We start from the raw sequence: 15,428 nt of genomic DNA, 5'->3' as shown, positions 1-15,428 counted from the left end.
ACTTCATCATTCCTCACTTGACTTGACTTCAGCCATCTATTCTCTCTATTCTGTCTTGTCTTTTATCTTTCATTAATTTTTATTTGTAATATTTGAAAAATACAAAAGAACACATATAAAATATATGTAAATTACGAAGCATAAATACCAAATGAACACTTATAAACCCAACACAATGTTTAGTTATTAGAACATTACAAATAATTTTGGATCAACCTGTGTGTTCCTTTACAGTCACATCCTTCTGCGTTTCCCCTAAGAAGTAACTACTATCCCGAGTTTTCCACTGCATTTAAACAATTTTATTACATAGCTCTGTATTCCTAAACAACAGAATATTTAGTTTAGCTTTATTAGAATAATAGATTGTTTTAATGTAGTTTTATGCAAATTATTTTTCTACTTGATATGTTAAGATTTATCCATGTTATTGTGTGTGGCTATAGTTCATCAGGTTTTACTTCTGTTTAACATTTCATTGTGTGAACATACTATAATTTGTTTTCCTAATCTTATATTGTTTGATATTTTGGTTATTTATTGGCTTTTATTAGAATTACAACACAATTCAGGATTTAGAAATAGATATAGAATTGCTGGATTGCAGGTCAGACAAATTTTCGACTTTTTACGATGCTAAATTGTGTTCCACAATGGTTGCATCAGCCCTTTATCTTTTTCCTAATTTTTCTCACTTTCTTCTTTACCTTTAGTCTTATTTATTTTTTATCTTAACATTTAAGAAGCTACCTCAACAGTAGTAGTCTTCCTCTTCCCATTTCTAGTATAAAAGCCTCATTAAATACTCACTTTTATCTTTGTTTTTAAAACTTCCTTATTTGTGTTTATCCTACATTTGTTATCTGCCACTATAAAACATAAACATTCTGAATGCTGCATCCATTCTGTTTAGTTGAATTTCTATATGATTATTTAATCTTTTTATTCTTACACATTTTAAATTTACTTATAATATTGAAGGCTTATAGAATTGTAGAACAGAATTCCAGCAACAATTTAAGTTTAAATTTCATCCATTTTTTCTTTGTTAAATACAGTGAAGAGCTTGTTTTTTTTTCCTTCATCTTTTTCTTTACTCCCTTTAACAGGGCCCAGCTGGTCCCATTGGTAAAACAGGGCCAATTGGTCCCCCAGGACCACCAGGTTTGATGGTAAGTTTCCTTCTATAATTTCATTTTGCCTTCTTTTCTTTTGAACTTCTTTCACAAATATTTATTTATATTACTTTCAAATATAATGCATTTTCAGAATTCATGATCTATAATTTTTTTATTCAGTGGAGGTTTCACAATGTTACTGTGAATGTTATGCGTATTAACTAATACCTCCATTTTATAGATAGAAGAAATGAGGGTACATAAAAGGAAATATTTAAATTATTTTGTTGGTTACCTCTTGATGTGTCAGTGTAGTAATTGATTCTGGTCATCTCATGAAATCTTCTAAGACAGTTTTCTAAGCACTTGAGGAAATGTTTTTTCAAACTAGCTTGCTGTTTAAGAAGAACAGAAACAGGGATTCATATAAAATAGCAGCTTACATTTCTTAGGGACCTGGGGACAGTACAGTAGGATTGGTGAGAAGAGTTGATCACAGTTCAACAGGATAATTCATGGATTTGTGTAAACCAGAACAGAAGCAAAAACTTCCAAAGACCCTGAAAATGCAACCAGTCCTCCTACTTTACTTCCTTCTTTGGCCACTCTTGTTTTCCTCTAATCAATTCTAAGTATTTTTACCCCTGAAATATTTAGATTTCATTTAAGTCGTTTTTTTTTTTTTTTTTACATATAATCGCCTATATGCCTTTTAAGTCATGTTTTATACTTAAAGCTTTGCTGTTTCCCTTTTTTAAAAGGAAAAGAAAATTGTATTTCAAAGTAATTTCTCATGTGCCACTGTGTCTCTCATCTACTATATATTTTAGTGACAGTTTCATTATACCTTTATAGATTGTTTGTGACAATTGGTCCTCTATTCTTGAATGAAGGAAATAAGGCTTGGTAAATACTAGAAGAAATTACCAGAAAAAATTGTGGTTTTTGCTTTCCTGGAGCTCTTTAAGAGAGGATTATAAAAGCTTGTTGTTTATTTTGCTTTAGGCATAGACCTTTTGCAAAGCATAAATTCCTGGACTATGACATTTATTCCTAATTCTGCTGTTGCAACCATAGTATACCTTGGTTGGGTTGCTAAACTTTGAATTTCCTGAACCCTTATGTTCACTTTAATGACTCACTTTACACTTCTGAATGCTCCTTCACTTAGCCCTGATTCAGCAGATGCAGCAAAATCTTAGAAATGCCACCAAAGTATAATATGTAAATAAATGGATCCATTGAGATTAAGAAGTGATGTACTTGGGCAGAGAAATGCCTATTTAATTTTTCAAATTTTGAAACATTCTTAAATATACAAAGTCAGATTGGCTTTATTAGTAAGTTTTAAAGTCAGAAAATGTTAATCTTCCCATTTCATTCTTCTTTTTTTTTTTTTAGGATATTTTTAGCTATTTGAGGTTTCTTTTCCTTCCAAATAAATATGTTAACTAGCTTTTCCAGTTCTTCAAAATAGTGTGTTGGAATTTTAATTGGTTTTGCATTAAATCTGTAGATCAATTTGGGTAGAATTGACATCTCAGTGACAATTCCTGTCCATAAGCATGGAAGATATTCCCATCTATTAAGATCTTCTTTGATTTCTTTTATCAGTGTTTTGTAATTTTCTGTGTACAGGTTCTTTACACCCCTTGTTAAATTTTGTCCTTAATACATAATTCTTTTAGTGACTATTTTGAATGAAATTTTTTCTTTGTCTTCTTGGTGAGGTCATTACTTGTATATAGAAACATTACTGATTTTTGTATATTAATTTTGTATCCCGCCACTTTGCTGAATTTGTTTATTAGCTCAAGTGGTCTTATTGTAGATTTCTCTGGATTTTCTACATATGAGATCATGTCATTTGCAAATAATGAAAGTTTTACTTCTTCTATTTGGATGCCTTTTATTCCTTTCTCCTGCCTTATCACTCTAGCTAGAACTTCTAGTACAGTGTTGAATAATAGTGGTGACAATGGGCATCCTTTCTCGTTCTCAATCTTAGGGAGAATGCTCTCAGTCTCTCATAGTTGAAAATGATGGTGGCTTTTATGATGTTGAGGAAATTTCCTTCAATTCCTCCCTTTTGAAGTGTTTTTATTAGTAAAGGATGCTAAATTTTGTAGAATAATTTTTCAGCATTAAGTGATATGATCATGTGATTTTCCCTTCCTAATGGTTAATGTGACATATTACGTTGATTGATTTTCTTATGTTGAACCACCCTTGCATTCCTGGTATAAACCCCACTTGGTCGTAATGAATAATACCTTTAATATATTGTTGAATTCAATTTGCTAAAATTTTGTTGACAATTTTTACGTCTATATTCATTAGGGAGAGTGGTCTGTAATTTCCCTTTCTTGTAGCATCTAATACCAGTTTTGGTATTAGAGTGATGTTCCTATTTCCTGATTTTTTCTGGAAGAGTTTAAGCAGAATTGGTGTTAGTTCTTTTTGAAATGTTTGGTAAAATTCCCCTGTGGGCGGGCCGCGGTGGCTCAGCGGGCAAAGTGCTTGCCTGCTATGCCGGAGGACCTCAGTTCGATTCCCGGCCCCAGCCCATGTAACAAAAACGGAGAAACAGAATACAATAAAAAACAAGAAAATGTTTAAAAAAAAAAAAAAAAAAAAAAAAAATTCCCCTGTGAAGCCATCTGGCCCAGAGCTTTTCTTTATTGGAAGATTTTTGATAACTAATGGAATCTCTTTACTTGTAATTGGTTTGTTAATATTTTCTATTTCTTCTTGAGTCGGTGTTGCTATTTCATATGTTTCTAGGAAGTTGTCCATTTCATCTGTGTTGTCTAGTTTGTAAAGTATAGTTGTTCATAACATCCTCTTATGATTTTTTAAATTTTCTTCAGGATCCATGGTAATGTCCCCTCTCTCATTTTTTATTTTATTTGTACCTTCTTTTTTTTTCTTTGTCTGTCTAGCTAGGGGTCCATCAATTTTATTGATTTTCTGAAAGACCCAACTTTGGTTTTGTTGATTCTTTCTATTGTTTTTTTTTGTGTGTGAGTGTGTTGTTGTTCTCCAGTTCATTTCTTTCTTCCTTTTTCTTTTTCGTGGGGGGGGGGGGGGGCGGGGTGTGTGTGTGCGTGGTCCAGGAATCCAGTTTGTTTATTTCTGCTTTAATTTTATTTATTTCTCTTCTTCTCTTTGCTTTGGAGTTAGTTTGCTGTGCTTTCTATAGTTCCTCCAGGTGAGCAGTTGTCATCAGTTTTTGCACATTCTTCTTTTTTAATATAGGCATTTAGGGTGATAAATTTCCCTCACAGCAGTGCCTTTGCCACACCCCACAAGTTCTGATATATTGTATTTTCATTTTCATTCCTGTCCAGGTATTTAACAGTTTCCCTAACAATTTCTTCTTTGACCCACTGATTGTGTAAAAGTGTGTGTTTTAAGTCCATGTATTTGTGAATTTCTGGGTTTTTTTTTTTTTGGATGATTATTAATTTCCAGCTTGATTCCATCATGATAAATGGAAGTACTTTGAATAATTTCAATCTTGTTAAATTTACAAAGACCTGATTTTTGTCCCCCAAAATTATCTGTCCTGGAGAATGTTCTGTGAGCACTAGAGAAGAATGTATATCTTGATATTTCGGGGTGTAATGACTTGTTTATATCAGTTAGGTCTAATTTGTTTATCACATTATTGAAATTATCTGTATCCTTATTGATCCTCTGTCTGGTTATTCTGTCCATAAAGGAGAGTGGTATATGGAAGTCTCCCACTATTGTCATTGAAACATTCCCCCTTCGGTTTGCCAATGTTTGCCTCATGTACAGTAGAGCTACCTGTTGGAAGCACAAATATTTATGATTGTTATTTCTTCTTGATCAGTTGTCCCTTTTATTAATATATTGTGTCCTTCCTTATCTGTTATGACATCTTTACATGTAAAGTCTATTTCGTCTGATACTAGTATGGTTGCTTCTTCTTTCTTTTGGTTGCAACTTGCATTTGAACATCTTTCTCAGTCCTTTCACTGATATCAGTCTATTTGTATCCTTGGGTCTAATATGAGTCTCTTGTAAGCAGCATATAGATGGATCATATTTATTAATCCATTGGGCCAATCTGTGTCTTCTAATTGGTGAATTTAGTCCATTAACATTCAAAGTTACTGCTGTAAGTGCAGTTCTTGAATCTACCTTCTTATCTTTTAGTTTTCATTTGTAAACTCTATATTTTCTTTTCCCCTCTCTCTTTTTATCCTTTAAGTTACCCTTACTGATGCTGTTCAACTCTGTACCCTCTTCCAGACCTCCTGCTCCTTTTTTTTTCAGCTGGAAAAACTACTTTTAATATTTCTTGTAAGACAAGTCTCTTGTTAGTCCATTCTCTCAGCCTTTGTTTATCTATGAAGATTTTAATCTCTCCCTCAAATTTGCAGACAGTTTAGCAAGATAATGAAATCTTGGCTGGAAATCATTATCATTCAGAATCTTAAATATATCTCACTACCCTGCCTTTTTGCCCCCATGGTGCTTGTTATGTTGAGTAGTCTGAGCTCAGTCATATGTACTTTCCCTTGTATATAGTGATTCTCTTTTCTCTTGCAGCTTTCATGAGTTTTTTTTTCTTCTCTTCAGGATTTGACATTCTGATTAGTATGTGTCTTAGAGTAAGCCTGCTTGGATTTATTCTATTTGGAATTTGTTGATTTGATTTGCATATACATGTCTTTTACAAGGGTTGGGAAGTTCTCCCCTTTATCTTTTCAACTAGACTTCCTATCCACTTCTCTTCTCTTCTCCTTCTGGGATATCAATAATTCTTATATTTGTATGCTTCATGTTGTCTATCATGAGATCTAGTTCCATTTTTTCCATCTTTCTTGCCATTTGCTCTTTTGTATATTTGACTTCAATTGTCCTATCTTCTAATTCACTTATTCTTTCTTCTGCCTCTTCAAATTTGCTGTTGTATGTCTCTAATATGCTCTTTTTTGGCATGGGCAGGCACCAGGGAATGAACCTGGGTCTCCAGCATGGCAGACGGGAATTTTGCCACTGAACCATCATTGCACCGTCCTCTAATATACTTTTAATTTGGTCTACATGTCTTTCATCTCTGTGAGACCTGCTATTTTTATGTTTATTCTTTCAAATTCTTTGCACTCTCCCAGTGTCTTCTTGATATCCCTTATGTCTCTTTGAACATCTTTCATGAGTTGTTCTAAATTCTGTGTCCGCACTGGTGATTTAGTTTCGTCATTTGCTTAGGGTATATCTGCCTGAATCTTCATGTTTTGTGATCTTCTATTGCAAAGGAGGCATTTGATTATTTTGATAAGGTTATTTTGCACATTGATTTCCTTCTTTCATCTAAGGTTTTATATCTACTTGGGTTTGCATTGAACGTTCCTTTTGGGTTTGGTTTGTGGGTCCTTCCCTGCCAAACCAAGTCCCAGATCGCATGGGTAGATTGTAATTCTGCTTGAGGCTCTATTGAAAGCTAGGCAAATAGGTAATTTGCCATACTGCACTTTTTGCTTCTTCCTAGTAGATAGTGCTCTTAAGCCACCTCTTCTCCTAAGGCTTACTTCTTCCCAACTGCATGTGCCAGCTGAGCTGAATGAAGACCTGATATAATTCCAGCCAGAGCCTCTGGTCTCATTGCTCATTGAATGCTGTCCTTCCCAGGGCTGAGATATGGACATTATGCTCCTCAGCATAGACCCCAGTTGTTTGCCCAATAGCTCCAGTGGCTCCCAGACTCCCACTTGGGGTGATCTTGGGCTGTAGGACCGGGTATTAAGCTTCCCCTGTGCACAGCCAATCCAGAAATGTCTGACAGCTCTCACAGTGTTCAGTTCGGCTGGCTTCCTTGGTCTCACCTCTTCATCCGCACATGCCTGAGGTCTCTTGGCCTCCGTGTGGGAACATAAGTGATGTCAGGACCCAAACAAGTCTCTTTCACTGGCCAGCTGTTGGGCTGGCACCACTCTGCATCTCCCCCTCCTCCCTGCAGTTGGGCCCCCTAGTCTCTGCAAAACAAAAGACAAGGTGCCCACATCAGCCTGTCTCAGGAGTAGGGAGCAGGCACTATACTCTGGCCAAATGGTCTCTGTGCACAAGGAGAGCAAGTCTGCTGGCTTCCATATTCCCAGAAGGAACTCCCAGGTGCACAGCTGCAAGGAAAGCTCTCCCAAGCCAGCTGCAGTGGTAGGCTGGAATCATGACTGAGCACACTCACTCCGAACTCTCCATCCCATTTTTTCCGCTTTTTAATTCAGGGCTTCCCTATACAGGGTAGAAGACCTTCTCGGGTCATTTGCTCCATGGGACCACTGACCCAGTTGTTGTTTTTGTACCATCTCTTCTTGCATAGAGCTGAGATGAACTCAGGCTCTCCTCTTCTGCCATCTCCCTGGAAGTCATTCAGGTTGTTTTAGTCAGTGTACATATGTGTCCCTGACTAAAAAGCAATGAAAAAAAAAAAGCAAAACAGGAAGTATTTTCAAACATGAATAAATTTTTAAAACAAACTTACTAATACAACACTTTTTCTTTTTCTATGTTTTCTATTTTTAGGGCCCTCCTGGTCCACCAGGACTTCCAGGACCAAAGGTAATTTTCTTTTCTTTACATCTTTTATTGCTTTACATTGTTTTTGTTATTATTAATGAGATTTTAAACTGAAACTTTTCTTTTCAGGGAAATATGGGCTTAAATTTCCAGGGACCCAAGGGTGAAAAGGCAAGTAGTGGAAGAGTTGGGTTTTCGGCCCTTAGCTTTATCCTTTCACAATCATTAGAACCAGTCTTTTTCCTCTCTTCTTTCTTTCTACTGATTTAGTTTACATATTATTTTATTCCCTGTGATAGAGTATAAAATATCACTGTCTTCTTTTATCTGGCAAAACAGGGTGAACAAGGTCTTCAGGGCCCACCTGGGCCACCTGGGCAGATCAGTGAACAGAAAAGACCAATTGATGTAGAGTTTCAGAAAGGAGATCAGGTGAGTAAGTAGGGAAGAAATCAATAAAAAATCTTACTATGATTGTGGCATTCCATTAAAATGCATTATAAGCTGGGATATGATTATATATGAAAGTAATTTTATAATAACAAGAATTTGGGATAATTTTAAAAAGAATTTAATTGGGTTAGAATTCACATGCAATTCATCCATTTAGATTGTAAAATTCAGTGTTTTTTAATATTGTATTTGCTAGTTCGAGCATCACCACAGTTTAATATTAGAACATTCTCATAACCCTAAAAAAAACCCATACCCATTAACGGGCATTCCTAATTTCCCCCAGCCTCTCTAGTCCTGGCCAACTTTTGTGTGGAAATATGTTTTCAATTCTCTTTATATATGTCTAGGAATGGAATTGTTGGGCATTTATTTAATTTTTTGAGAAACCGTCAGGCTGGTTTTTTATAGTGACTGCACCATTTTGCATTCCCACCAGTAATGTGTGAGGGTTCCAATTTCCCCACATCATTACGAACCTTCATTATAATCATCTTTTTATCATAACTATATTATTGTGACGTGGTGTCTCATTGTGGTTTTGGTTTGCATTTCTCTGAAAGCTAATGATATTCAGCATTTTTTCATGTGCTTATTGACCATTTGTATATCTCCCTTGAAAAAATGTTTATTCATATTCTTTTCCCATTTGTAAATGTGGTTGTGTCACTTTATTGTTGAGTTTTATCAATTCTTATATATTATGAATATTAGACCCTTATTAGATGTAATTTCAAATTAGATATAATTTGCAAATATAATTTACAAATTTTTCCCTTTCTGTGTTTTTTATTCACTTTCTTGGTAGTGTTATTTGACTCACAGGATATAGTAATTTTGATAAAGTTCAATTTAATTCTTTTTCTTTTGTCACTTATGACTTTGGTGTAAAGTCTAAGAAACCATTGCCTAACACAGTGTCATACAGATTTACTGCTATGTTTTCTTCTAAGAGTTTTATAGTTTTAGCTCAAGCATGTAGGTCCATGACCCATTTTCAGTTAACTTTTGTGTCTGTCATGAAATCAAAGTCCAACTTCAGTTTTTGGTATGTGAATATCCAGTTGTCCCAGCACTATTTATTGAATATCCTTTTTCATTGAATGGAATTGACATCCTTTTCAAATCAGGTAAATATAAATATATAGGTTTACTTCTGAGCCCTATAATTTACTCCATTGACCTGTAAATCTATTTCATGCAGATTCTACATGATCTTGATTGCTGTAACTTCTAATTCCAACTCTGTTATTCTTCTCAAGTTGTCTTGGCTATTCTAGGTTCTTCAAATTTCCATATGAATATTAGGATCACCTTCTCAATCTCTGCAAGAAGTCCATGAGGATTTTGATAGGAACTGCATTGAAAATATAGGGGAATGTTGCCATCTTAACACTATTACACCTTTTAATTCATGAACATGGGCTGTCTTTCCATTTTATTAGGTCTTCTTTAATTTCTTTCAACAATGTTTTATGGTTCTAGGATCACAAGTTCTGCATTTTTATTCAATTTATTGATAAATATATTGTTATATGTGATGCTATTTTATATGGAATTGCCTTCCTAATTTTTTTTTTGATTGCTAGTATATAGAATTACAATTTAATTTTATACATTGATTTTGTTCCCTGCAACCTTGCCGAAGTTGCTTGTTAGTTTTAATTGTTTTAGTGGATTCCTTAGGGTTTTCTCTATACAAAATCATGTTATCTACAAATGGAGATAACTGTAAAAGACAATTATTTCTATACTGAGTTCAGAAAGTAATTAAGAGGAAATTATAACTAAAGATACATGCAGAGATAGTAGAAGAGTGCCTTGTTGATTATATGATTTTAAATCTTAACCCAGACACTACGCATTCTAATGTACATTGCACAGTAAATTTGCAATTGCTGTTTCACAACCACTAATAGTATTATTGAGAAATTGTGGAGATAGAGTGAGATGAAAGAAATAGGCATATATCATAGTTGAAAAATAAAGATAACGTGCTTATTTTTAAACGTAAACAATTCTTATGTGTAATTTGGACTTTCCTTTCAGTCTGGCAGGCTTCTTTTCCATATAACAAAACTAGGACCAGAAAGTGCATTACAGGGGGGCAATTTTTACACCATTGTGAGGTTCAACTTTGTAACTGTTGGAATTGTTCAACGTGTAGAGAATTGCCTTGTGGGGTTAATGATAGAAGTCTTCTGATGAGAGATTATTAGTGGTTCTCGACTTTGGCTGCACAAAGAAATCATTTGGTGAGTCTTTAAAAATTCTGTTGCCCGTGCTATGCTCCAGACCAATGAAATCAGAATCTCATTATGTAACACCCAGCATATGTATTTTTTTTTAAACATGGGCAGCAATCAAACCCGGGTCTCCAGCATGGCAGGTGAGAACTCTACCTGCTGAGCCACCATCGCACTGCCCCCAGCATCAGTATATTTTAAAGCTCTCACGGAGATTCAACTGTGCAGACAATGTCTGGAAACACTATTGTAGATGATTCCTGAGAGGAATATAAAAGAAAGTTTTTCAGTATGGGATAAGAAAAAGTCCCTATCATTCTAAGTCAGAAGATGTTACTAAGGGAGATCTTACAGAACATGGTAAATTTTGATGTAGTTTTGAAGGATGTAGTGAACTGATGTAGAAATGACTAGGGGAAACAGAAATAGTGTACCAACTAAGGAGGAATGGAAATCGTTCTGATGTCTGATCCGTTTGGTCAGTGAGAAAGAAGTTATATACCATGCCCTTATATGGGTGGCAACCTGGTGAGTGAACTGCTTGAAGAATTAGCAGATCAGGCCAAGAGAATCTTGAGATGTACATATTCTTCATTTTGTTGTCTTGAAATCCAAAATGAAGGAACCAGTGACTGGTTAAAAACTGAGTATTTTGAGAGAGGAGGGATGAATATGAAAGAAAACAGTTTTATGAAATAGGGAGCAATGATTTAGACTCAAGTCAGGTGCTCAGATGTTGGAATTATAGGATGTTTCCTTCTTAGTCTAATGCAAAATGATGAGAATATAGATGCAAAATTAAGTCATGTTAAGGTAGATTGTCATTGTCTTAGAGTATTATAGTCTCTTCACTGATATGCAAGGAGAAAGATAATGTGTGATGATGATATGTGTCTAGAAACAATGATCTGATACTTTGCATCTACTAAAGTAGATGTGGAGATCAACTGTATCTTCTGTAGAATGCTGGCCCACTCTTAAACAAACAGGGTGTGTGTACATTTTAGTGTCTATTAGATGTTAATAAGAAGAGCTCAGGAAAAAGGACAAATTGTATGGAAACTCTACCATTAATATGGATTGGACCATTTGATTCTCTACCAAAATGTTTATTTGTTGTACAGATGAAAACTCTCTTAATTTTATGTACTCTTGCTTTTTATAAAATATTTTATAAGAATACAAATACATTAATACTTTCACTTTAAGTGTTGTCTTATTATTTACTTTCTTTTTTTTTTTTTCACATGAGCAGGCACCGGGAATCAAACCCGGGTCCTCTGGCATGGCAGGCAAGCATTCTTGCCTGCTGAGCCACCGTGGCCCGCCCTTATCATTTACTTTGAATCTGGGATTGTGCATATGCTAGAAATTCACTGAGGTTACAAGGATGCACTAGGATTTTTTGCCTAACAGGTTTCAACTTTGATTTAGAAATATCGTATTATCTTTTATTATACTACATGAGTGCACAATTTAGCTTGTTAAAAGTGTCCCTAGCTATCTCTACTACTTTGAAAGATATATGTCTGTCTCAATATTAATATTACTTTCCTTTCCCCTCTGATTACATAGGGGCTTCCTGGTGACCGAGGACCTCCTGGACTTCCAGGGATACGTGGTCCTCCAGTAAGTAACTTAAAATGCTTTAGTGTCATTTACTTAAAAATTGGTATTGATCCATAGCACCCCAGGAACCAATGTAAAATAACTTTTGTGTATGCAGGGTCCTCCAGGGGGTGTGAAAGGTGAGAAGGGTGAGCAAGGAGAGCCAGGAAAAAGAGTAAGTTATGACTTCTAAAACCATTTACAAAAAGTTCCAAATACACACACAATTTTATTTTTCCTCCTATATCCCACTTTTACTACCTCAAAATGTCATTGGTAGTATATTTATTATAATACTGCAACTAAAATGTCTATTTAATACAGTCCAATGGAGAGTAAGTAAATCTTGTCATTTTCCCTAACTTCATACTTCCTAATTAATTATTCTATGTTTTTCCCGCTTTATTTCTTTTTATCCTCTAGGGTAAACCGGGAAAAGATGGAGAGAATGGCCAACCAGGAATTCAAGTGAGTAGCAAAGGTCCTTTTCTCAAAACAACTGAAAATCGGCAAGATTTTTAGATGGTAAGAAGCAGGAGGGCAAAAAGGCTGTGGTTTGGAATAATTTAAACGAAAGGATGATACATTTTCTTTCTCTTCTGAGTATAAATTTGAGCTTCTTCTGTTTTCTAAGTCACATATGCTGAGATATAATTTATATATATAAATTCACCCTTTAAATGTATAGTTCTGTGCATTTTAACAAATGTATGTAGTTTTATAACCACCCCCCAAATGGTGGTTACTAATGGTTTTACTTAGTAAAAACCATTCCCATCACCCCACAAGTTCCCTCAAGTTCTTTTGTAGTCATTCTCTCTCCCCACTTCAAACCCTTGGCAATAGCTAATCTGTTCTGTATCTATGCTTTTGCATTTTCCAGAATGTCATAAAATGAAATCATAAAGTGTGTAGTCTTTTTAAAATCAGGATTCTTTCACATGGCATAATGTGTTGTAATATGTAGTTCATTCTTTTTTTGTTGCTAAGTAGTATTACATTTTATGGATGTACCACAGTTTGTTTATCCATTTACCCATTAGAGTATATTTTGGTCATTTCTGATTTTTGGCCATTATTAACAAAACTACTATAAACATTCATGAATAAGTTTGTATGAACTTAAGTTTTCCAGTAAAAATTTTGACAGGTAAGTTCTCTAAATACTTTTTTTAAAAGAGGAAAAAAAAAAACATGTGAATCCAAGAAGATTATTTCACATCTCTTCAAATACAGAGTAGTCATAGTAGGCGTTAACAGAAGTTTTAAAGGACAGATAGAAAATTTTATGAAGTTTGGAGGCTGTTCCAAAGAAAAGGGATATATCTTAACAGGACTGGAAGTAATAAAAATCTATTTTTATTTGCAAACTTGCAAACTCTAGATTTATAAATGTCTTAAACATATTAAATGGTTTAAAGGAAGGTAAATTTAGGGCCTTGGTTCCTGTTTTCTTTGGGAAAATATGTTCTTTGTGTCCCAATTCAGGCAACCAATTGTGTTCAACAATTGCCTCTGATTGTTTTTGTCCAAGGCAGCTCTAGTGAGGTCAAATAGAGACTGCTTTGTGAGTGGGGTCTTCTAAGAAAACACCAGACAGATCAAATAATGGCAGTTCTTTGGGAATGGGTTTTTAATAGAGCTCCAACTCCATTCTGCCCCCTCTAATAGCTGCTAGGCTGCTGGTTTCACTTTGATTGCCAACTGTTTGTTGTCAAGGCTACTGTGAAGCTGGGGGAGAGAGTGATGGGAATAGAGCACATTTAAACACCATGAAAACACACTGTTCTTACAAGAATCAATTTATTTTCTTGAGCATATGAACCCTGGATTGCTGCAAGTCTTTGGTTAATTTCCAGATTCTTGAAAAAGTTGGTTCTGGCAACTTTTTTGCAATTGCCTCTATGATTTTATGGAGGAGAGAATTTTCGGACGTTATTATTTTGTCATTTTGCTAACTTATCCCTGTCCTACATGCTTTAAAGGGTTTGCCTGGTGATCCTGGTTACCCTGGTGAACCAGGAAGGGATGGTGAAAAGGTAAGGATTTTTAATATTTTGAAGCAACTGTGGTTTTATTCTAGTTGACATAATCTTTTTTCTCTACCAAGATTGAATTCTAAATGAAAAAGTGTAAATAACTAGCTTTCATATTTAAAACCTGTCTTCTTTATCTATCTTTTGGTGGTTTTATGTTTGTTTTTACTATTTCCTATGAATTTTCTTTTAATGTCCTAAATCACAGCCCATGTAATGGAATATATGAAAGATTCTTAAGCATTAGAATTTCCATTTTTAAAAGTTGGTTTCTCTGAGTTTGTATCAAGAAGATTTTTGTTTTCTAAAAAGAGGATTCAGCACTTTTAGTGATGCCCTCATGGAAAAAAAGGCTTACAGCTTTGAATTTAGGATGGTAATTTAGATTACCATTCTCTATGCAATTATTGTCTGTATGTCTTTGGCTAATTTTTTTTATCATTTTTCATTTGGCTATCCATCCTGACTGAGCTCATCTATTTAGTTCCCTATTTTAAAAGCTACTTGGAAAGAACATATGAAGCCCTTTATTGCTCTATTTTTAGCAGGTCACAAAATATCCAATCCTGCAGTCCTTTTGGTCTCTAATTCCTTCATGTCACAACCAAAACTGAAAAGCTTTGTTTTGCAGCCAATGAGGCACAGATTTTAGTGGTGGTTTGTGTCTAAACTTAGGTCCAAGTACTAGCTTGGCCAAAGAGGCACAGCTAGATATAAAGGAAGATAGTAAATAACACAGATAGATTATTTTTTTCTGATTGTAGGTAAAACTATAGGACAGAGTAACTCCTTAAACTAAAAGAAGACTGTAGATAGATGAAAAGTTTCTAAGAACTAAAATCTTGAACAGAATAGAGGAGGCATCTATCCTTGGGTCTTGACCAGCAAGGTAACAGTTGAATACTGTAAACTTCAGTGCTGTTGTAGCTTTTGGTTAAGAATGAAAGTTTTATCTGAATCTGTCATTCATTAGTTTCTAAGAGCAAACTCACAAAAGCAATTATGATTTATTAGCTTTTCCTGATGATAGTAAGTCCATAACCTCTGAAATATCTATTGCTTATTGATATGACAGTACATTGGTACCCTTGAAGAGTTTTATGAAAAGTAAATGGTTGAATTGAAATGTACTGGATTCAACTGATTCTGATGATTTTTCATTTGTTATCTACTTTATATAGTAATGATACTTTGCTAAAAGATAGGAATCTTAAAATCAAAGAAGTTAAGCTAGAAAGACTTGTCCAACATCTTCATTTCTGTTTATAAGGCAATGAGAGGTTAATTGATTTGGTCAAGATCTCATGGTTAGTAAATCTGAGATATAACATCATAGGTATTCCTAAACTTAGTCTAGTATTGTTTCATTACCTCATATATATTTCTAATGTAAGGTATTTTATTATGATTTCTGAGTC

General features: G+C 34.6%; 1 protein-coding gene across 1 annotated transcript in view; it reads left to right on the top strand.

Moving 5' to 3' along the window:
- Positions 1–15,428, top strand: part of COL4A5 (collagen type IV alpha 5 chain) — a 351,509-nt gene that overhangs the window by 115,439 nt on the left and 220,642 nt on the right. Inside the window, exons 10-17 of the mRNA XM_077145842.1 lie at positions 1,110–1,172; positions 7,674–7,709; positions 7,797–7,838; positions 8,007–8,099; positions 11,942–11,995; positions 12,093–12,149; positions 12,398–12,442; positions 13,960–14,013. Coding sequence (XP_077001957.1) covers positions 1,110–1,172; positions 7,674–7,709; positions 7,797–7,838; positions 8,007–8,099; positions 11,942–11,995; positions 12,093–12,149; positions 12,398–12,442; positions 13,960–14,013 — 444 coding nt within the window. The remainder of the gene's footprint in view (positions 1–1,109; positions 1,173–7,673; positions 7,710–7,796; positions 7,839–8,006; positions 8,100–11,941; positions 11,996–12,092; positions 12,150–12,397; positions 12,443–13,959; positions 14,014–15,428) is intronic.

Source organism: Tamandua tetradactyla, chromosome X, assembly GCF_023851605.1.
Source record: "Tamandua tetradactyla isolate mTamTet1 chromosome X, mTamTet1.pri, whole genome shotgun sequence".
Lineage (NCBI taxonomy): Eukaryota > Metazoa > Chordata > Mammalia > Pilosa > Myrmecophagidae > Tamandua > Tamandua tetradactyla.
This window is presented reverse-complemented; position numbering and strand designations above follow the sequence as displayed.